At 34.2% G+C, this 24,523-nt stretch overlaps 1 protein-coding gene across 1 annotated transcript; it reads left to right on the top strand.

The window, feature by feature from the left end:
* Positions 1-627: 627 nt before the first annotated feature.
* Positions 628-24,459, top strand: LOC124530250. Its single transcript, XM_047104307.1, has 14 exons — positions 628-881; positions 12,642-12,734; positions 13,507-13,648; positions 17,859-17,999; positions 18,904-19,072; positions 19,640-19,754; positions 19,838-19,954; positions 20,580-20,775; positions 20,947-21,112; positions 21,272-21,389; positions 21,494-21,614; positions 21,995-22,168; positions 22,387-22,471; positions 22,553-24,459. The coding sequence occupies exons 2-14, from the start codon at positions 12,668-12,670 to the stop codon at positions 23,729-23,731; spliced, it is 2,790 nt and encodes a 929-aa protein (XP_046960263.1). The 5' UTR covers positions 628-881; positions 12,642-12,667; the 3' UTR covers positions 23,732-24,459.
* Positions 24,460-24,523: the final 64 nt, after the last annotated feature.

Raw genomic sequence — 24,523 nt, 5'->3', positions numbered from 1 at the left:
ACAAATATCACTTATCAACCAGATTAGAAATAATAAACATGAAAGTGATATTTCGTATGACGTAAACCTCAAACAAATGAATTAAGCATGCTTAATATTAAGTATTACAATTACCAGCAACTTATATAATGAAAAAGCAAACAAATAACAGTCGTTACACAACAATTTGGAGCTTATATTAATTTACAGCGTTTCTCCGCTCTTATGTAATGTGTTTACGGCTAATGAAGACGGAACATACAACAAAACTTGCTACAAACAGTGACATTATCAGTGTTGATTGTAGCTATTTATACTGAATAACATGTAGTAGAAAAATAAGTCGATCTATACTGAAAAACAATAGAGTCACGAGTATTTGTCTTTTTTGGTTTATACTCAGCAAAATGCAGGTTTCGGCTGTTAACAGTAAAGTGGAGTGGAGTATGTACAGTCAACAGAAAAAATACCAAAATTGTTTATGTTTATTCTTCTAAGACTATCCGATTTTTTTTATTATGAATTCCTTTTTTTTTAATATATGTTTGTAGCGTTATCCTTTGTTACTTTTTAATAAAACTATCCAAAAAGAGAGCACTGATGTAATCGGCAATGCGTTCGCGCTGAGTGAAGGCACTTTTCTCTTGAGTTTCTCCGCTGCGGCGCGCGCGCAGTCTGAGCCGCGACGTCGCTACGTACGCTACGTACGCCTTACGCTAGGAGTCAACGTTCCAACTATTCGAAAGCAAACCGAACGGAGCGGTGTTACACAGTGTTACGGTGGATTGCTGTTACCTGTGTTTGTGTTTTATTGTTTTGTGCCTGGATTGCATACATTGTGCTGTAAAAAGAGAACGAATTTTATTTTTAGCCTCTGACAGACTTGTTCGTGTATATATAAGGTTTGTTTTGATTAATTAGTATTCAATTAGTGCACAGGTTAAATTTATAATTGCGTGTTTTCACATCGATACTTATAAATTATCAATTTCTATTATATAATCAATACCATCAACATTACTTAAATACAAAGGTTAAGGAAGTTAAGTTTAAGTTGACATAGGTAATGTTGAAACCTGTTTAAATGCACCATAACCGCGGCAATGCAAGGATGCGTTACCTTAAGTTACATATTATGATTATAAAACAATTTCATCTTTCAGAAAGTCTGTTTTAAAGGCGCCTGAATATCTGGTATTAGTATTTATTTTCACATATTCACTTTGTTCTGATAACTTTATGCTTCATACTGTTCATGTTCCGTGACTTACAAAATTTAAAATGCTTATTAAGAAAATAATATAATTCTTAAATCTGTTTTAATGAGATTAAGATATAGATCAGCTACACAAACAAATAATTAATTGCGAATGTCGTGGATGGCATGGACATGTAATTAATATGAAGAATGTCAGGCTTAGATAGTTTTTTGTTACAAAAAATATCCAAACATAAAATATTATTAAAATACTGTATTCTTAAAACGTTTCATATCGCATAGTAACAGTTCAAAGGCAACCTATGTCCTCGATTTCTTTTATACTGTTTACTATTGTTAGGAACTGTCCCACGACACAAATTCGCAGTAAAAAACCTTATTTAAGACGCATTAATTTATTCTCTTCAAATCACACTAATTATTTGTCTCGCGCCATTTTAAAAGTCGTCCACTAGTGCATAAACCAGTTTTTATTAGGCAAAAACATTTACAAAATATTATCATTGCGATACTCGTATTTATATACGTCAAATTGTACATACTTACGCCAATGTTTGAGTTGTTCGAACAAGCCGTAAACTTTGGGAAAATTGGACTAGAAAAGAAAATTAATACGTTTTTTGTACTTGAACTTAAATGGATTAAATGCATTTATGCTTCAGTTTTAAAGGCCTCATATATGTAGATAGCCTACAAATATATGCTATACTAAGATTCTTATTTGAAGAAGATTTTGGTAAGGACTTTATATTTGATCATTCTTGTGTTGCAAAGCACGTATCTGTATAGGTGTTTTTGTCCCAAAATCTATTAAGCTAAGTCGAACAATTCTAGAGTCGACAAGTTTCGTTAAGACATAGAATCAGCTGTTCTCTTTTCAACACCGCGACAAAATAATGTTAACACTGTAAGATAATAATAGAATAATAACAATACACGAAACGTAACGGTAACGCGGTAAGTAAAGTTTTAACACAAAGAGTTACTTATTCGCATGCGCAACGTAGAACAATCGAGTGGCGATAGTGTTGAAACCGACGCGTGATATATTTATCAATCGAGGTGCGTTTACGAAAGTGTTCTGCAAACCTTCCACCGTGACGACTCACTGCGATTTAGGGGTGACTGTTAAATAATAATTAGCACCTATAACTCTATAAGGCAGTTAGGCTTTAAATTTTTTAGAGTCCTTAAAAATCGACTATATTATATGGATAGTAAATTTTTGAGCATGCTTCACTGTAACGAGAATCTAATAAGATGTTAATACTTTGTTAAATAATATCTTATAAATTTTATTAGATGATTAATACGACAGAGCATAATAAAAAATATATTGTCAACTCATATTCCTTGTAAACAATTGTTGAATTATAGAAATCTGTTCATTTTATTAATTCTGTTATAACTGTGCTGATACGGATTAAGAACCGTGCTCTTTCTTGCTCGCAATGCTTACATTAGCAAAAAAATAAAGAGCGCGTTGAAGTCTTTTATAAGTAAATGTAACCAGCAAAAGTTATTACGTAAAAACTTAATATACAAACGTTTATTACATACACACTAAAATAATAAATATACAGTTATTACAAAATGCATTCAAATTATATAAATATAATAAAGCTTCGATTTATTATTATATGATAGACATTGATATGATTATAATTTTGTAATGATCATTATATATTCGTTAATAGTATTATGAAGAATGAACGATAATAACTTTGATTAATTAAAACACAAACAAAATAACTGATTTTAATGATCATGATTGGTATAAGTACCGTTAAGTTACCGAAGTATTTGTAGGGAAATGTTGGGAATATTTATTCATAAATATTATGTTTCAGTTCAGTGTCCTATACTTGTATATCCAAAACAAATTAATTGCTCAAGTATTCCGTGATTACAAATGAGTTGATTTATATGATATATATAATATTTTAAATATCTTGGAAGACTTGATTAGTAGATTGAGTTTTGTTCATGAACGTCTGAGTGGGTACAATTTATCATCATATATTCTAACGCTAGGCAGCAATACGTAGTATTTGTGTTCCGGTTTGAAGGGTAAGTGAGCCAGTGTAACTTGTTAGTTCCCAAGGTTGGTGACGCATTAGCTGTGTAGGAAATGGTTAATTCTTCTAAAGCCAGTATGAATGGTAGTGACCACTTACTATCAACCTATCAGGTGACCTATTTATCCTACCTACAACATTCAAAATAAGGTTATGTAGTTATTCTATTTATTATATTTGTGATTGTAATAAAACTACTATAATAATAGCTGTGTGGGAAATGGTTAATTCTTCTAAAAGAAGCCAGTATGAATGGTAGTGTCCACTTACTATCAGGTGATGTATTTGTCATAACTACAGCATTCAAAATAAGGTTATGTCGTTATTCTATTTATTATATTTGTGATTGTAATACAACAATTACTATCATAAAATATAAAAGATTGTGTATAAAGCAAGCAAAGCCCAGAACGTTTGTATGAGTTCCTATAACTTTCGTAGAGTAGCAATTAAGAGGGCAATGAGAGGTCGTTGCGAGATGCGCCGCACTCAGCACTCAGTGAAAGTGCCACGCCTACATCGTGCATCGACACCGTGGCCAAATCTTGTCTATTCGTGTGGAATGAGACCAATTTTGACGAACTTTAATAACAAAAACAGATGGGTCATGAAATATAATAATTTAGGGGCATTTATATACCTACCTGTATAGTTTATGTTGGTTTTAAAATGTTACCAAATCACATGGTTTGTTAAATACCAAAAAAGCAATATAATAATAAGGTTTTTAGAAGATATATGTTACAAACGAATGTAGTATATTTCTCACACCAATTAAAACACTTAAGAAAGTTAGCACGCAATTTACATACCATGTCGTCACGATTCACGACGTGCTTTGCTACTAAACAATAAACCTCCGCTCTCTCGTTTAATTACTACTTACCAACTTTTACAAGCAGCTTTAACGAAAGAATTATGACACCAAAAATTGTTTGGACCAAAGAGTTATAGTGCAAAACTTTTTTTATAAATATTTCCCGTCTTAAAAACTTTAAGGGTTGTCGCCAGAGGTATTTCACGCCTAAAGAATTGACAAAGATACTTTCCGAAGAAATTAATTATATCTTAGTATTGTTAATACATATTTTTAACAATATAATTAATCAATGTATATAATTTGATTTAAATAACAAAGGAATATCGTAAGAATTTAAACAAGCCAAACTATTAAAATAATGTATTTTTTTACACAAATTATTTATTCAAACTGATGTTATCTACGCCGAGATTGCTGCTGTTACGTAAAATAAACATCATATGATCATTTCCGCTTTAATTTATGCGGAAGTAGATGTAATGAGTACGTATGGATAGTACTTATTATATAGTTGTAAATTTTAAATTAAAAAAAAAAGCGTTTTGTTGGTATAATGGCTCTGATGATATGATTTTAGGATGTATATTTTGTTGCGTTTGCTTCTTTTAACTCGATAATATAAAACCTAATATTACATACCGACATCAGGAACTAGTCAATATTGAATTAGGTTAAATTTAATTCGGCGAATTCAAAGAAAATATTATTTAATAATGTTATGTTATACTTGCATAATATTATTATTTTTGATCGTAATTTTGATTTTGTATTTAGTCTTTTTTTATATTTACTTAAGTTTTCAATATTATGTTATTAAATACATAACATAATACGCTATTTATTCATTAATATATTCATTTATTTATATATAAAAGTTTTAGGTATACCTTTCGATTAGTTTCGAATAATTTCGATAGGTTTTCGAAGGTTATGCAAAGGAATATCGAAAAGATGGAATTTAAAATCATTAACTTTCATTTTTCATTTACTTTATTTATGCAAGCCCTTGCATAGATAATATTTGTTTATCTTTTATTCTTCCGCGAATCAGCAGTACCATATTAAGTTTTATCGGGTTCTTAGGATGCATGATTTCAGTGTAAGTACAGGCACAAGGTACACAATACCTTGCCCACAATTGGTATCGCTTTGATGATGTATTGGTATTATTTCTTAGATCTTGGTAACCACTTACCAACATGATGCCTATTTGCCCATCTACATAAAATATACAAAAATATATCGCCCATAGAAGAATATGTTTATTTTATTTAAAAGCCATTAAATTACGTTACAAAAATATTGATTTCAATGAATTTATGCAGCGATATTTGTCCTAAATGGAAAAAATGGTTACTCTATTTAATTGGCCAAATTTTGAGCAAGGAAATGACTAACAAAAAATATGAAAAGATCCTTATTATGGAAAATACATAAACGAAAATAGAAAGAAAAAAAAAGAAAGACTAGAAAACTTAAACAAATAAGTCTCCGAGATAATATAAATAAGTATATACACTAATATAGAAGAATTCTAAAGAAAACAATAGGTACTGTTTTTAAGACGTTTATGAAATACGTCAATCAACTTTGAGGAAAAAGTAAAGAACCTAACTGTTTATTTTAATTGGTGTATAAAACAGAAGTATCAATATAGTTTTTATGTCAAGGTGAAACACTCATAAATACAAATCGTCGACATTTTACGACATAAAAATTGATGGTACAATGTAAAATTTTATTAAAGTTTCAAACCATCTATAGGTTTTTTAACCCATTTGATATGGACGTAGAAGTAAACGTTGGTTAAATAAAATTTAAAAAATGTTAGTAAGTTTATATTAACAAAACAATGAATTTAAATTTCGAATTTATATGGAACGATATAGTATAAATAGAAAAGAACGATAAAAACTACAAAATGGGTAAGTATTTAATGTAATTGAAGTGATAATTAACTAGTAAAATTATAATTAGATTCACAACATTGGACAAAAAAGTAGCATTTTTTTTGTTAGCAAAATTAATAGTTTCCTGGGATCAGTGTGTAGTTTATACATGAAATGTTTATGCGAATAAAACAAAGTAACGCTATACAGTAACGTTTATGTTTCTAACGCTATTCTTAATAACTATCGAGGCATGTAATGCATAATGTAAATGTAGCTGGTTTGTTTTTCTGCGGGTCACTAACTCTGACCGATAAAATGTTCATACATAAAAATCATTACATTTAGAAACCGCAATGATCATTTAATAAATAGGCCATAATTACTTATTAATTATCTGTAAAATTATTAAAAATAAAATTTAACATACCTGTAATTATTTTTCTTATTTTCGAACTTTTATATTTTCAATCAAATTAATAGTGCCATTTCATTATTAAGTTTTGCAAAATCAAATTAAAACAGTAAAGAACATACTGACCGAATTTCGTTATTAACAGTAACGGCTTTATTATCTCCAATAATTATAGTATTTTTAATGATTTATGCTGTTATATATAATACGCGATTTAACAACAAGTTTGGTGAGAAAATATTAAATTGGGTTTAATTTGATTTTGGTTGAGGCTTCCCAAAGAACCGGTTATTTAAAAAAAAAATTTGAAGTAAATATTATCAACCTTATTTTGAACTTTTCAAAATAATGTATAACTAATGTATAATTAGGTTTACAGAATATATACCTATTTTAAATAAACAAATATCATGTTAAAAAATATATAAGTTAGGTTTTATATACACATTATATAACTAAAGTCGTATATTACAAATACTTCAGACTTAAGTCATCGATAAAAAATACCGAGTATAAAAATTAATCTTTGTCACATTAACTTTTTATACATGAGACAGAAAACTTTTTCTTAATAAGTTCAAACGAATTATTCGATATCTATCATCGAATATGATAATTATTATTAAGTAACGATATGTATTTTCAATAATTTAATACAGAAGAATAAAGTACTGATACTAAATTTAAAATTTAAATGGTTGAAAAAGAACTCTAAATTAATTTAACGTACTGGAGAAGAGCAGCTCGATAATTAATTCATCAAGATAACTTTCGTGCAAATACGTGTCAATAACACTAACATCGATTCTTTTCGATTTTCTATACATTTAGATTCCATTAAATATATCTTTACTATAAGACAAGTACAAAAATGGATAGATACAAAGATCACAGTTATTTCCATAAGTTAACCTTCATAAACATAACTCTAAATAGTAATGAAAATACAAAGCGATGTATATTTTGTAGTAAGATAAAAGAGAAACCACAACGATTTATAAAGATTTATAGAATCAATAATGTTATGACTATTGTCGAATAAGTCATTGTTTGAGTTGCAATACACGCGGCTTAAAGGGCGATCACACATATGTTTTTTCCTATTGCAATTAGGAGCCGAGATGGCCTAGTGGTTAGAACGCTTGCATCTTAACCGATGATTGCGGGGTCAAACCGGGTAACAGCTTCGGGTTTATAGTTCATCTCGTGCTCGGCGGTGAAGGAAAACCTGCATGTGTCTAATTTCATAGAAATTATGCCACATGTGTATTGCACCAACCAGCATTGGAACAGCGTGGTGAAATATGTTTCAAAACCTTCTTCTCAAGGGGAGAGGCCTTAGCCCAGCTGTGGGAAATTTACAGGCTTGTTTTTATTTGTATTTGTAATGTAATTACGATAGTAGCAATTATCGTTGTTGGTCAGTCTTCTCACACTTTCCTTTAAGTGTGTTTATTCGTGTCATGGGGCGTGGGTAACAACCCGAGGAAAATTTTGCCTACCATGGGAGACTTTATGAGTCTCTCTGTAAGCATATATAATACCCGTTCGCACGAGACATAACGGAGTGATAACCATATATGTATAATATTTATAATCAAGTTGTGTGTGTGTGTTGTGTTACATTTTTGCAATACATTGATGTTATAGTGTCTATTTATTATTGTTTTATTTATTTATAAGGACAACTTACAAAACATACACCATTTAAAGATTTTCAAATAAAAAGTCTATACTTAAATATAAAACAACTAAAAAATCTGAATACTGAATCAAAAATAATGTATTGAATTGTAGTAATATGTAAATCATTATTGCCTTTTAAGAAATATACGATGATTTAGCGCACCACAAATATGCGCAATAGCCTCACACCCCTTGTGCCTTATATTTGTAGTCTACAAATTGTAGAGAAAAGTTGCATTGGTCCGGTTAGCTCAACGTATTGTAGTGCACTGAGCAAAGAGTTGCATTGATACTTTTATTCAAATGAAAATAAAAATCTTGAATAAGTAGATCACGAAAAAAGCTAATATTCACAAACTCAGATGTACTTACTGCATATTTAATTATATTACTTCAAATTATTTTTAATAAGAAGAAGAGATGCTCTTTATGATGTAGGTTAACATTTTTTAAAAAATATCCGGAAACGATCACCGTTATAATCAATGTGACCTAAATGAATCCATTTGACGTATATCGCAGCTACATATATTAAATTGCATTTTCTTTTATAACGTAACAAGTTACACTAAACCGGAAACCCCGAGGGTATTGGTCGTCAATGACACGATACGCTAATGTTTCTTTCTTCAAGTTAACTCCAATGATGTTGTAGAAAACAGATATGTTATTTACGCGCAAAAAGTGAAGACTAGAAAACGTCCTAATTGAGACGTTTGCCTTTAGTTATTTTACGTAGTAATACGTTATAATACATCATAATTACGTAGTAATACGTTTTGCGTAATTAAAACATCTAGTTATCCCTTTTACTTATTGTTTTTATCAAGCTATCCTTTTTACTTTTAACGAAATGTAAAAATAAACTAAAATAAACGGTCCCCGGCGCGGCACACTTTTTTCTGTTGGATGGTATGGATATAACATATCTGTTTATTAGAATATCATTGGTTAGCTCTTAATCTATCTAGATCTATATCTAGAGTTACAATCTAGTTTCAATTAACTTATTTTCTTATTATACTTCCCAGTGAGTAACAAAAATGTCATTATTATTATGCCTAATTGTTAGATATTTAGTTCATATTTTATAAATATACACATAAAAAGTTGAAAAACTGTGATAATGAAAGTTGACCGTGTTCATACTGTACCGTCGTAGCGCAAATAAAAACAATTTACCAATAATAAAAAAGATTACTATTATTTATGCGGGCGGGCTATATCATTAATGCGCCTGCAATCTTGAGAACTATGTTATGACCCTTGTGCCTTTAGTTACACTGGCTTACTCTCTAAACCAAACCGGAACACAACAATACGAAGTCTTACTGTTTGTCGGCAAGATATCCAGGCCCGCCGCTAGCTGTTTTGTCGCCCGCGTGCAATACCTATTATGCCGCCCTTTCTTTCTCTGCAAAAACGCATACTATTATTCCTCCACATGAGGTGGGGGGCGGGGTGTATACCTGCTAAAAAACCAACGTTAGCGACCCACTGTCTTTTTGGAGGATGTTACGAAATCTTTTGTGCATACTACCGTGACGTCCTAACGGTAGGCTCTTCTTCCTTCCTTCTTCCTAACTTCCTAGGGAGTTCTCAGGGTACAGAAACCCTTAACCCCGGGACACTAATGGGGGGAGGAGAAGACATCCATAGCGAAGACCCCTTCTACTGGTCTTCTTCGGCGAAGCGGGTCAGCAGCACTGTTCCCACGGTCCCGTAAGATAAGAACCTTGTTACGAGCATTAAGGGAGTCCAACCAAATAGGTGTATTTTCCGTCCAAGTACAGAATCAGCGAACAAATCCCATACCATTGCATCAAGGTGTGAGACGATGGGACGTTATTTCCCCCAAATTGTTTACTAATTCAATGGAGGATATGTTCAAGACGCTGAACTGAAAAGGACATGGCATCAACATCAATGGCGAATACATCTCTCACTTAAGATTTGCAGACGCTTGCTGATTCTTCTATGCGTATTGGCCTACGGATGAACTTGGATAAAACCAAGGTCATGTTCAATGAACATGTTCTACCGGAACCGATTGTGATACACCGTACCGTCCTCGAAGTTGTTCAAAAATATATCTACCATGGGCAGACTTTGCGATTAGGTAGAAACAACCTTGAGGACGAGGTGAATAGAAAAATTCAGCTGGGTTGGGCAGCGTTTGGAAAATTACGTCGAATCTTTACATCGTCGATCCCACAGTGCCTTAAGACGAAAGTCTTCAACCAGTGCGTCCTATCCGTCATGACATACGGAGCCGAAACGTGGAAACTCACGGCAAGGCCGGTCCACCAGTTTAAAGTCGCTCAGCGTGCTATGGCAAAGGGCTAAGCTCGGCGTTTCTCTGCGGGATCGCATCAGAAGAAATGAGGCGACCCGCCAGAGAACCAAAGTCATCGACATAGCCCATCGGATTAATAAGCTGAAGTGGCAGTGGGCGGGCCACATTTGTCGCAGAACCGATAACCGTTGGGGAAAACGTGTTCTAGAGTGGAGACCGCGTCTCGGCAAACGTAGTGTAGGACGTCCTCGGGCACGGTGGAGTGATGACTTACGCAAGACGGCTGGTAGGAGCTGGATGCGAGGAGCCCAAGAACGATCTTAGTGGCGTGCAATTGGAGAGGACTGGACATATCCAGCAGTGACCGGAAATGGGCTGGATTGGATTAGATTTATTTATTTACAATGAATAAAAAATACAATACCATAGAGCGCACGCAGGCAAGGTGTTTGGTTTAGGAGGTCCTCCTACGTTGGCATTGATGAGCTTTAAGCTGAGTTGGACAAAATGTTGCACGAAGCTCCATCCAGGATGAGGCCCTGATCCTTCATATGTGTCTGTGCCTTAATTGCCGTCTCTTGGAGGGCGGTAGACGCTCCTCGGGGAAACCTCAGCAAGGACCGTGGATTAGGAGGCCCTCCGTTTTAGTTAGAGAAACCATCAAGACCAGCATCTCGATTCGATCCACCGTGAGCGACACTCCGACTTTAGGGCCGCCCCCTGAAAGGTTCACCCCGTCACCGTGACACAACACACCCATCCCGGGCGAGGTCGGAACCCGCAGGAGCCAGTCAAACCAACTTCAAACGCCGGACAAGTCGTCCATCGCCCCCTCCCAAAGGATCACCTGATCCTGGAGGTATGCCCCAACGGCCTTCTGAGATAGGAAGGCAACTCGTGATATCGAAATGGTCCTATGGTCTCGAAAGGAAGACGGCAAGCTTGAAGTTTAGCGAATATCTGCTGATGTTAAGTAAAAATATAAAGTATAAAACGCCAAATTGTAAAACGCCAACTGTAAAATATAAAAAAGGCATGGGCCTATGAGCCCGTGGATGCCGTAAATTAAATTAAGAAAAAAATAAAGGAAGACTATTGAAGTCGTTCGCCACGTCCGGTGATACCGTTAGGACTACGTTCCCTTGGACCACCGCCTCCATTATCCGGGTCTTCAGGGTGTTTTAGGGCATCGATGGTTGAATGACCCGCCCTTTTCCCCGGAAATAGCTCCCCGATCAGTCGCAGGAGATCTGGCGGTAGTTTTTCCGTAACAGGAGCGCCGTACGTTCGGAGCTTCCCTCGCAAACCACGAGAGGGGCGCCCCTTTGCTCTCTGTTTACTTAACGCCTTTTCTAACACTTTTTTCAACTGACGATGTGCAGCCCGCAGGTGTACCTCTAAGTTTGCGTTGAGCACGTTGCGCCTGCGACAGCGAACGTATGCCCTCCGCGCCCGGTTTAACGGTGCCCGTAGCTCGGCTATTTCGAGCGACCACCAATATAACTTACGGCGTGATATCCTTCAAGCCGCCCTACGACAACGCCCTACTACAAGTAACGGATACCTAATCTACCGATTGATAAGGAAGCTAAAGGGGATTCTCGTAACTTCGACAGTATTGTTTTTCATAGGATAACAGACGACGGACTTTTAACTTTACTCAGTGCGATATTTTTCGATGCTTTGAATAATTTATTTTACTTAAGGATTTGTGGGAATTATAATAATGACTTGAATTAGGTACGTGATGTATTGCTCAATTTGCCGCCCCCTGGACGTGCCGCCCGCGTGCGGTGCACGCGTCGCACCCCCGCTTACGGCGGCCCTGAAGATATCTTATGAGAGGCTTGTACCTACCTAGACGGGCTTGCACAAAATTCTACCAAGTAAATTTTTGTCATGATTAGTTTCAGTTTAAATAATTAAATTTATGAAAAATATAGATGATACAGATTAGTTATGAAATTACATTAAAATTTAATGTTTTATCTTAATGTTTTTGGCTCAGATAATATAAAGCTAAGTTGTAAAAGAGTACGCCCTCCCGAAAGGGCGGACTCGTATAAGGAGATTAAAAATAAAAACAAGAACACATAAAAAACATTAATTAAGTTTTATAAGTTCCTAACAATAATTACTCTACTTTGTACCATAAAGTATAGATTAAGATTTCAAGCAATCATTACTTGACATAATGATCCATTAAAACATATCAGATAATAAGCACTCGGTTTGATTACATGACGATATATATTGCAGACGTCCGTGAATGCCGCGCCGCATGGATGGCGCCGCAACTATGGCGGTCGCTCGCCTTCTTCCTGGCAGCTACCACCCTCACCGTAGCTAAATGTATGTATACCTAACCTTATCATTTAATTTACTTAATGTATTACTATAACAAAAATATCTTCACTATATAACACTCATTAACTACCGTAAGCGTACATATCGAAGTAGGTATAAAAGTATAGACAATAACAACTTTTTATTAACTAGATTAAACCCGAAACATTTTCCAGGCCAATAATTATTTTTTTACTTCTATCTGTTGTATTATTTTTTTGTAATTGCAACAATGGACATTATGTTAATTTACAATGGAATGAACAAGTTCACTTAAACGAACTCGTTTCAAAGGAAGTAAAAACATAAGATTCCATTGAATGAACACCGTATGTAGCATGCAATTCTTAGGTTTCTCACCATACACGACACTGGGTACGGCACCGTTTCCATGGCTAATGTGAGATACTGCCCTACAGCGCCACATCAAGGCCAACAAAAACCAGCCAGCCATTCACCCGGAGACGGCGAGCAATTTGGGTCACCGGCTGCTTTGTGTCCTTTACGTTCTTTACATTTTAATCGAAACCTCTTGTGTTGTCGATTCTGTTTCATAAATAACGTTAACGTTTTTATTATTTTTTATCAATAGATTATATTTAGATATAAGAACTACTTAGATTTGTTTTCAGAGACGAATTCCATTTTCAAATAATACATTTAAAACACATTGATAATATCAATATCGACCTAAAAATAAAACCAAAACCCCTATTGCCTATATAAGTCATATTAAAAAATATGTTTAATTTATTAATCATTTCAAATTAATAAACAGACGCAGAATTAGAATCATGGAAAGGAGGTGGAAGACCAGTAACATCGGCGCAGGAGGCTGAAGACGAACGTCACGATGCAGAATTGCTTGCAGCTGTTCGTGCCTCCGTGAAACAATGGGAGATCAAGAAGTCACGCACAAGGTCCGTATCACGTGTGACAACATTATTAAACTGGCTAATTATGTGTTTGCCTCTTGTTAATGGTCAAATTATGCAAAACATCCTTCCGACAGATTTTGACAATAACTCATAGTCAAAATATATAATTAAAATCTGAATTCTTTGTTATTGGTACCGACGTCAGTTTATTTGTTTCTTTTTTCTTGCATATTAAGCTTTTTAAGTTGGTGTAATTTTGATTTATTTGTTGTATATTAATGTTATCTTGGTAACATAACATATAGTCTATTGCAACCACAGTGGAGCATAAAACAAATTATCGATTTTTTCTTTAGCTGCTGTAACGGGAATATTTAAATAAATTATTAATTCTAGTATAGTTATTTAATTTATTACTTGAATCTAATCTCTTTGGTGTTAATCTCAGAAGAAAGAATACTTTAAGAGTCATTGCAATTTGTTAAACAAATTGAAACTTAAAACAATCTTAATTATTTTACATTAAATGCGTTAAATAAATAGCTATGTTTTTTTTTCTTTAAATTTAGTCTCATGTAAATATAACCTACTATTGATCGTTATTGAGATATCGAACGAGGAAGTAAAAAGTAAGAATTTAAACATAAAGAAAAAAATCAATAATCAAACCAGTAGAGCATGTTTATGTAGTTTTTTTTTGTATCACCATTTTTTAAACCGTGTATGGAAACCTCGAATTATTATCTAAGTAGATATTCTACTTGTATTATGTAATAAGACTTTTTTTAACATAAGATTAATTGACAAAGTTAAATTTAATTCACCAATTAATAGTTTGTTGATTTAGTTAACATATCACACAAAATATATAACATATACAATCATTCAAAGCTTATATCTATCGTGAGACTATGAGCCGTCATGTGAAAGTAGCATGTATGATAAACCGCTTCCCATTTCGTACTTTTTGCGTAACTATGTCCGGCTAAAACAAACAAACGAAACTTTCCTTAAATATCAAAAGAAGTCATGAATAAGCATATTGAGAGTCACCTAAAAAGTCTGTAGAGGAAACTCGAAACTCACGCAGAATACGAGCGTAAAATATCAGAATGTGATATACGACATTATAGTACGACACAGCTTAGATGTAGCAACGGCAAATTTAACAAAACTGATTAGTGATTACTGCCAATTTATGGAAATAACTCCCTATCGCGCCATTCAACGCTATTCCTCGCTATAGATTCTCAAATCAACGTGTCAAATTGACGAATATATTAGCTCATATGATATTACAAGTTATTACGTTTGTATAAAGATCATATTCGCATAACAAAATATTGATAATTTGAGATAGCGTAATTACTTCGGATGTGATCTGTTTTACGAATTTTACCGATGCCGATACCTAAGATGTGTCATACTCTAACTATAAAAATAAAATCTTTATATTATAAAATTATAGTCAATTAATTCTTACAGAAACGCACTGCGGCCCAAATTCTCTCAATATAATTCGCTGGCTTTTTTCCTATTCAAAAACTGAACGTAATGGATTCGTTGACTTTTAAGACCAGTCTGTCCTAGAGTTCTTCTGCAAACACGCTGGTTCTAATGGAATTACGGTTCGGCTCTTTGGTAGCAAAGAGCAAACCATATGGATAATTCTGCCTTTCTGTTTCCTACCACAATAGCACTACTGGCCAAGCGGTTGATTTATTAAATAATAAATTAGCAAGAAAGCTATTAATGCCACAGTATATTTTTTTTCTCAAGTGACAGTGATATTGATTTGATTTCACATCAATATGTACATTGAATTCAAATGGAATACTTTCCGAAAGTTAACAACAGAACTAATGGTATTAACAATACTTTCACCGCTGGTTCAACTGCGCACATTCTATTTTCTGAATCTGGTAAAAGGTTATCAAGTGATATAAGAAACCATATTGAAATATTAATAAATTTCATACCTACTAATGTTCGATTACAAAGAATCTTAAAATAAAATAAATAAAGTCTTTGAAAAAGGAAACAGACTTAAATTGACATTTTTTTTTTTTTTTTTTTTTTTTTTTTTTTTTTTTTTTTTTATGGTATAGGTGGCAAACGAGCAGGAGGCTCACCTGATGGAAAGTGACTACCACCGCCCATGGACATCTGCAACACCAGGGGGCTTGCAGGTGCGTTGCCGGCCTTTGAGAAAGGAGTAGGCTCTTTTCTTGAAGGTTCCCATGTCGTATCGGTTCGGAAAAACCGCCGGCGACAGCTGGTTCCACAGAGTGGTTGTGCGAGGCAGAAAATAATTATAAACTCACTAGCTTTTGCCCGCGACTTCGTTCGCGTGGACTTCAGGTTCGTCCCGTCTAGTCTAGTAATCGCTTCGTAAATAAGTCATTATTTCTCGTACAAAGTAAAGGATAAAAAATGGTTATTGTGGGTTATTCCTAAGAGATAAACATATACCATCACGGACTTTTTTGTAGACCTTTTTAAGTTGTACAATACTGTAGTACATTGTTTTGATCTATCTTGTAGGATTCAGTCAGCGTTTGCAATGTAAGCGCAAAAAATGTTTTTTTTTTACGACCTCACATTAGAAACCTCAAAAATTGTAGCCTATGTGTTATTCTGATGTATAAGCTATATTGTGGTAAAGTTTCATTCAAATCCATTCAGTAGTTTTTACGTGAAAGAGTAACAAACATCCATACATCCATACATACAAACTTTCGCCTTTATAATAGTAGTAGGATAGTCAAAATATATAATTAAAATCTGAATTCTTTGTTATTGGTACCGACGTCAGTTTATTTGTTTCTTTTTTCTTGCATATTAAGCTTTTTAAGTTGTATATTAATATTGTATATTCTTTATAGTTTATTAGTTTCTTACTAATCTGTTTGATATTTGAACATTCACTTTCCATTACCAATTAATATTATTTCAGACTCTTAGGTTCCGCTGGTTAAATGACACGCAATAAGTTTACGTACTAAACGTTGAATTGTTTAAAATATCTATACTAATATATGAATAACTCTAGTTTTTTTTACATTTAGTTTAAAGCAAATTTGAAGTCCAAGAAACGATATCAGATAACATTACATAACAGTTGTCGTCCAACATCTAAAACGCAAACAATGCTGGGAGCGAAAACGAGAATTTTAACACTCTGACTGCGGAGAGAAAATTGTCGGACAAAATATCTTTGTCTACAATATTAGTCTACTACAGAAATGAGAGACATTTTATATCTCACTTTTATATTTGTAATATACAGTAAACATTAATTTAAAACATTAGGACGAAATAACAATAGTGTTGGTTAGTTTAATCGTCACAAAGTATAATATATTTTTCATTTGAACCAGTATCTTTAGATATGTTAATAACGGTCTAACGCTCTATTTAAAAAAGGGAAATAAAAATTTATAAATCCAAATTCTTGTTTATCATTACAGGTCGTAAATAATTGTGTCCCAATTAAAAAAAAAACATATTATTATTGAATTGTGTTAAATATAATTTAATTTTTATATTCCATATTCGTATTTTTCGTCACCTCACTCACATTTTTTTTTTAAATTACTTTGTTTAATATGCAAGATGTGTAGGCCAAGGTAGGAGTCAAATTTGATTTCCAGGCAAGGCTATTGAATAATAGATTTCGGAAACACAAAAATATTAAAGCCTTGTGCTATTAACCTTTTTTGTTAAAATAATGATAGATAACAATAGTAAAATAAAAATCGTAATTATTTAATATTGAATACAACTCTGATACGAATGTTCGTAATGACTATACACTCGAAAACCTCATAATCCGAATCAAAATATTACAAAAATAACCTATATAGCAGTAGTATAGCTACAGAATTGGTCTGTCCAGATTCCATTGCACAAATTCCTAAGACCAGTTTTTAAAATAATGAGCAAAAACAGTACGTTGCAAATAACTCTGTCTTATTTATTCGCCTTCTACACAAAAAATAACTAAAAACGATGGATTATATTAATAGATATGTGTTCAATAATAATTTTTAGGTCTTACAAATAAGTATGTATTGTATTTTCAACATTGACGATTGAAGAGTTGTCTTAAGATATTGCCTGTGTGAAAAATGAAAATTGGTTTTACAAAACTTAACAAAATATACCTAATTCATTATAACCAATTTAAATGAATATACATATACATTTACAAATTTTGACGTTAATTTTTTGTTTTGCCATATTTTTAAAGGACGAAGAGATCGCAAGGAAGCGTGTGTTACGGTGAGTTCGGCTGTTTTGAAGATGCGGGTCCATTTGCGTACTTAGAGACGCTACCAAGTCCGCCCTCGGAGGTCGGAACGCATTTTCTCCTCTACTCAACAACCAGCAGGTATTTTATCTCCAAGGTTACAATATTATTAAGATATTGTTTCCAATATTTATATTCAACTAGCTGTGCCCGCAACCTTGTACGCCTTTGAATAAAAAATATTATTGTAGCCTAAGTTACTCCCTATTATATCAGTTATCTGCCAATAAGCCCAAGTCCCGAGATTTGCCGGAACAAACAGACAGATAGACAGACAGACAGACCGACAGACCGGCAAAAATTGTAAAAATGTTATTTTTGAATATGTACCGAATACCGATGCATCGAGTAAAAAATTTTAATATTACAAACAGCCACTCAAATTTTATTATATGTATAGATAATACATAATATAATGCTGTTTAGTATTTCTGATTATTTTGAGAAGGATGTGATCAATCTAAAAAGATTAAAAGAAATACTGTTCCACTTCATCAAATTGCTGACACAATTAGATAATTCGTTCTCGACTTCTCAAGGTGATCACATTTCACGTGCATTACTGAATCGTATATATGTGATACATAATATATCTAAGCTTTGGAATAATATTGAGAAGTACGAAATGCCTAATAACTAATATATGCACAGATCAATTGATTAAAATATTTTTAATATCGTTCTAATATTTATTTATGTCAACTGTATTAACCACTTTGTAAGAAAATGACGAAAATCATATAAACGTTTTAAAAATAAAGCTATAAATGTATGAGAACAACAAACAAATTCCTCATCCTTCGTCACCTAACTCGTCCTTCAAGCATTAAACTTAATTAACGCATATGTTTTTGAGTTCTACGGAACAAGAATACATAACAATGTACTTATGTATTCAGACATTATTCATTTAGAAATTTTTTAGTAATGATAGTCCTTTAATCAAAGAAATATGATGTAATATCCTTCGTAACCTAATTTCCAGGGGTGATCAGCCACTGATAGCGGTCCCAGCGAGTAACATGTCTGCTGCATGGAGCTGGGCGGCGCGTGCCTTCAACACGGCGCGCCCCACGCGTGTTATCGTTCATGGGTTTGGCTCTAATTGCGACAACGTATGGGTATACGAGATGCGCTCCGCTCTAATGGCAGTGGTATGTGAAACAAGTATTCCATCATTAATATGCAATGCGTTGATTTTTGGACTTAGGCTTTTTGTTGCGACTAAGATCAATAAAAATACCATTTATTTATAAGTTGTTTTGCATACCCTAGTTAATAGCGTCGCACAAATTTCAAATCTATAAAAACCTGTTATGACTACATATTATAAAATTATGTTCGCGATAAACTACTGCACGAATTTTCATACGGTTTTTACTACTACTTCAACTATAGCAATAATTATAACTACATTATATAATCGTAAATCGACTTTTAAGTAGTCTAATATTTTTCATTTAATTTTACCTAGGAGGACTCTCAAAAATATGTTAAATATGCAATTATTTTTATTACTTTTTAGTGCATTTTAATTTGTTTTAAAATACTGTTTTGTTTGAAGTCGATTTTTCTTTTTGTTAAAATTTTATTTATGAAGTCAGTTGAAAAAAACTTATATTCACCCGTGCGAAGCCAGGACGGGCCGCTAGTAACTGTATAAACAACCTATATAGTACCTACTCTAAATGTAAAGTTTTTTACGTAACTATTGTTTATAGGAAGAGTGCAATGTAATTTGCGTTGACTGGGAAGGTGGGGCAACAATGCCGAATTATCTTCGAGCCGCAGCGAATACGAGACTTGTCGGAAAACAGTTGGCAATGCTCTTACAAGGTAAATAATATAACATTTCTACGGTCTTTTTGTATAGTTTTACATATTTTATGAATATATTCTATGATTGACATGTTTGCCAGGCTTGGCTCAACACATCGACTTGCGGTTCGAGGACGTCCATCTGATAGGATTTAGTCTGGGCGCTCACGTCGCTGGTTTCGCTGGATCGGAATTAAAAAACATCAGTCGTATTACGGGTAGGTGAAACAACAAAAATATCTGATATATATGAATTATATATGTATGTTAAAATACAAAATAAATAATGAAATAATGTTAGATCCTTTAAAGTCTGTTTATATCGCAATATACCTACTTTGTTTTATTATGTAATATATCGTTGTAGACTTTAAAAAAAATAAGAAAATATTCGAGACTAAATGTACATTGACATAGATTACATTTTACATATTTATATAAAAAATATTTACATGAGAAGTTTAAGAGTTACAAACTTACTGAAGGGGTTCGAAATTGATAAAAAGTTTTTATTATTTTAAATGTTATTTTTACCCAAAAAAACATACACATATATGCACAATACAAATGTAAATCGGTTCATTAAAATTGGCATGTCGTCTCATCCCAACCCACGTCGCACACTCTGTTAAGAGGCATTAAGGACATCCGCAAATATCACACTTGTAAAATTTTGTTATACGGCCATGAATCCTAACAGCTGAAATTATTTCTATTAAACATTTATGTTTTATTTGTTCACACACAGTTTCAAATAAGCAACCCAACTAAGAAGATAACGTTTTTCTATCTATATCCAGGTTTGTTTTAAAGTTTACTTATTGTAATGACTTCAAATTACAGGCTTAGATCCAGCCGGGCCGCTGTTTGAGTTCCAAGACCCTAGAGCTCGATTAGACAAGTCAGACGCTAAGTTTGTGGACGTTATCCACTCTAATGGAGAGACGTTGATTCTGGGAGGCCTGGGCGCCGCACAGCCGCTGGGACATGTCGACTTCTACCCCAATGGTGGCCGCGTACAACATGGCTGCTCCAATTTGTAATACCTACGTTATATGCTTTTAAGTTTTTTGGCATATTGCGTTTCATAAAACTTTAATGTCTGGGTGAAATTATAATTCCATGATGTTACAGTAGTCAGTTAATCAATTCAATTTTAAATGCATTGTTAAAGTGATCCAATACATTAATTAAATAAAATATTTTCCAGGTTTGTAGGTGCAGTGTCCGACCTGGTGCTGCCTTGGGCAAGTGCATCAATCGAAGGCCGATCGCTATGCAACCATCGCCGAGCTTATAAGTTCTTTACTGACTCAGTTTCACCGAAATGCCATTTTCCTGCTTTTCCTTGTTCGGATTATGATTCATTCTTGGAGGTAATTAGTGATATTATTTTTTCGTTATATGAAACAACACAGTATACAGTATACAGTTCCCATTTTTAATAGTTGTTGAATATTAATTCATAGGACTCATACAGACTCCTTAAATATACGATTTGCAATTTATTGTATTTACTTATTATATTTTTCCAGGGTCGTTGTTTTCCCTGCGATGGAGACCATCGGTGTGGGAACATGGGCTATTACGCAGACCGCTCTCTTGGACGAGGACAGCTTTATCTCCTTACTAGGGAAGAGGAGCCTTTTTGTGGTACGAAAATCACAATAACTTCAACAGTACTAATATTCATAGCACACTCATACTGATGCAGAGTGATTTTTACCTTATATTTGACAATTCCTTTATTTTTACAGCACACCAGTATCACGTAGCCCTGTGGGCGTCTAGCGAGACGGGTGATAAGCCCAATTATGGACGAGTTACACTCACTCTACATGGTGACTCAGGCCTGAATGAATCGTTTCCTATGACCAAGTAAGTTTACCATATTGAATGGAAATAATAATTGATCAAATACGACACAAATAGTTGTGTATTTAGCAATATGGCTGCTAAAAGAATCCTCTTACATACAACTTTTCTTTACCTTATGCGACTCCATATAACATCCGCTAATATGCCTAAATCTATGAGGTCATTTGTCTACATTGCGTGCCGATATAGTTGATGAAAAAATATGTTTTGATGTACTCTTTACAACGGTCATTCTTAACGAAGACAAGCGAACTGTTCCTGAGATATTATACAGTGCAGCTAATCCGATGTGATGGCAATAGGATATAGCAGTGTGAGGTCACGAGCAGCTCCAACGCCATAAATGCTAAGCTTACGTCGTGTGTGTGTGTGTGTGTCAGGCGGTCGGAGCGAGCGCCGAGCGTGCGCTTCGGGCGCGTGCTGGTGCCGCACCCCGCGCTGGGCGTCCCGCTGCGAGCGTCGCTGCAGTACGCCGCCTACAACGGCTGGCTCAGTGCCGGTGCGCGCGCCATGCTGCTGCACAAGCTCCTCATCACTGACAGCTTCGGAAAGACGTTAGTTGAACCGCACTTATGTTTAATCTTTTTTCATAGTTTAACATTTTTTATACCATATAACATGTGTACTCAGCTCATCTTCGTCACAAAAATACATTATTTTTTCATAATTAAAAAGAGCCCTCCTTCCCTTGCATACATTTTCTTTCAAAATGTTTTATTAGTATGCTTAGTGTGTTAAGCCATAAAACAATGTTTTACTATTTTTTTAACAGATCATCATTTTGCAAAGAATTACGGCTCGCATCGGATGAGTCGGTCCAGTTACCGCTGCATCCAGGGGATTGCAAAATTCAAGAGGTTTGTTTTTAGAGTTTATTAAGCTTATTTTTAAATATACTTCGGTTTCATTTTAATAACATAACATATTTTATACTTTAGACTGAAGAACCATTGAATGAAACAATTAGTGAAATAGAGGCCGCTGTAGAAAACGTAAATAATGCACCCTTAGAAGACCCGCATGATAATGAACTCCCCGAAGAAAACCCAGACAGACCATTTGTACTGGTGGACTCCTACGAATGGGAGGACAAAGCGGACACTGGGCGCGCTTTTGGTATGACAAATACAAAAACAGCACCAAGTGGAGTTATAGAGATAGCTGAACCAGTATTGCGGCCTCGACTTCGCAAAATGCCTAGGCAAAGAGTAGATTCGCCCGACAACATTCACGAGATATCGGAGCCCATTCTTCGTGCTACTCAACCGCCCCGGAGCACAACACAGCCCCCATCTCGCAAGCCTAAAAACTATGATGTCTCAACAACAACAAGTGATGTTTCTTCAGATGAGCGAGCTGAAAAGGAAACTACTAGTTTTGCTGTACAATATTTGCCAGCGCGACTCGCGTCCTTCATCTCGAGAGCTGAACGTTACGCCCGAGATACACTTTTACCACTGGTTTCTGCGTACGCTCCTCGATTACCATTATTCGGATCACGTGAAGTTCCAAAGTCAACCGCAAGATTTATTCCTACCGAAGAAGTGAACGTAACTAACTCCGTGCCCATTCCAATGCCTACTTTAGAAATGAAGATAGAGTCTCTTCGGACAATGGGTCCTCCGGGCGAAAAACGCGAGTTTGAAACTCCAGAAGATCCCGATGTACCGGTAGTTATATCTACTACGACTACATCAAGTACGACTACAACTACTACGCCAACAACAACGACGACTGAAGCGATGCGTGCTGCTCCGGTCGAAATGTTGCAAGTGGTTGAAGGGCCAGCTGCCTCCACAAGTACAGCACTCCCTCCCATCGCTTTGCGCAGCAAGGGCGAAAAGATTGTAATAGTATATCCAAGTAATGCCAGAGACGAAAGAAAAATCAAATCACATTCAATATCTGAAGAGATGCAGTTTGAGGCGCTGTACAGGCACACGGCGGAACCGCAAGCGGTACGAGTAGACTTGCCTACATTCACGCCGCCAGTTTCGACCGATAATCCACTGCCTGCCACTTCCACAACTCCGAGTGCAAAGCTATCTGACAGTCATTACATTCCAGTTCCATATTCTAATAAAAATGATCAAGATATAAAATCTAAACTCAGATAAATTGATATCCGAGTTCATAAATTAATACTACTCAGTGTAAATAAACATCTTGTGAAGATCATGTACGCGTATTGTCCATTCCAAGCAGAAAAGGTTTTTTTTTTTAATTTATTTGACGGAATGCTTGTCAGATCAAAAAAAGATGGAATGAGTGATACTAGTGCTTATAAAGCCTCTTAGTGTGCATTTCGAGGAAGAGTAAAACAACAAAGAATACAAATTTTTATTATATATGTTAAGTTTATTTTTTAATGGTCTCGATATCTTCTAATCAATTTTTATATCTGTTTTTTTGTCGCCTAGTGTGTTCTAAATAAGTACTAGAATATTCAAAATATTTTTCCAAAAATTAACTGTAATCTAATGGAAATGTAGGAAAGTATTTTTTAATCCTAATATTGGAATGGACAATAGCGGAATAGGTATAATTTTATTTAAAAAGAATGTAAATCATTTACATTTGTATACTTACTTTATTTTATATAAATGATAACAAAACTGTGTAATGTTTGAACCAGCTTTATGTCGTATTTGAATAAATTATAAATGTTGTGTACATACATATTATAAATAGTGTTAAGTTTGAATAAGAACAAATATATTTTTTAATAAAAAGTTATTTATTAAACATTTTATGTTTTAAAACATTTCATTCTCCTGGAATCGTTTTGCAATTGTGTAACATTAAGTAAACTAAACTTCTTATTCTACTTTAAACTAAAAACTGGGAAAATTAAAGCAAACTGCAGCTTCCTGCTCATGGTTTACGAAGGGAAGTACCTAATATAAACG

The sequence above is a fragment of the Vanessa cardui genome, chromosome 6 (assembly GCF_905220365.1).
Source record: "Vanessa cardui chromosome 6, ilVanCard2.1, whole genome shotgun sequence".
NCBI lineage: Eukaryota > Metazoa > Arthropoda > Insecta > Lepidoptera > Nymphalidae > Vanessa > Vanessa cardui.
Note: the sequence above shows the minus strand (reverse complement) of the source record. Positions and strands in the feature narration are given on the sequence as shown.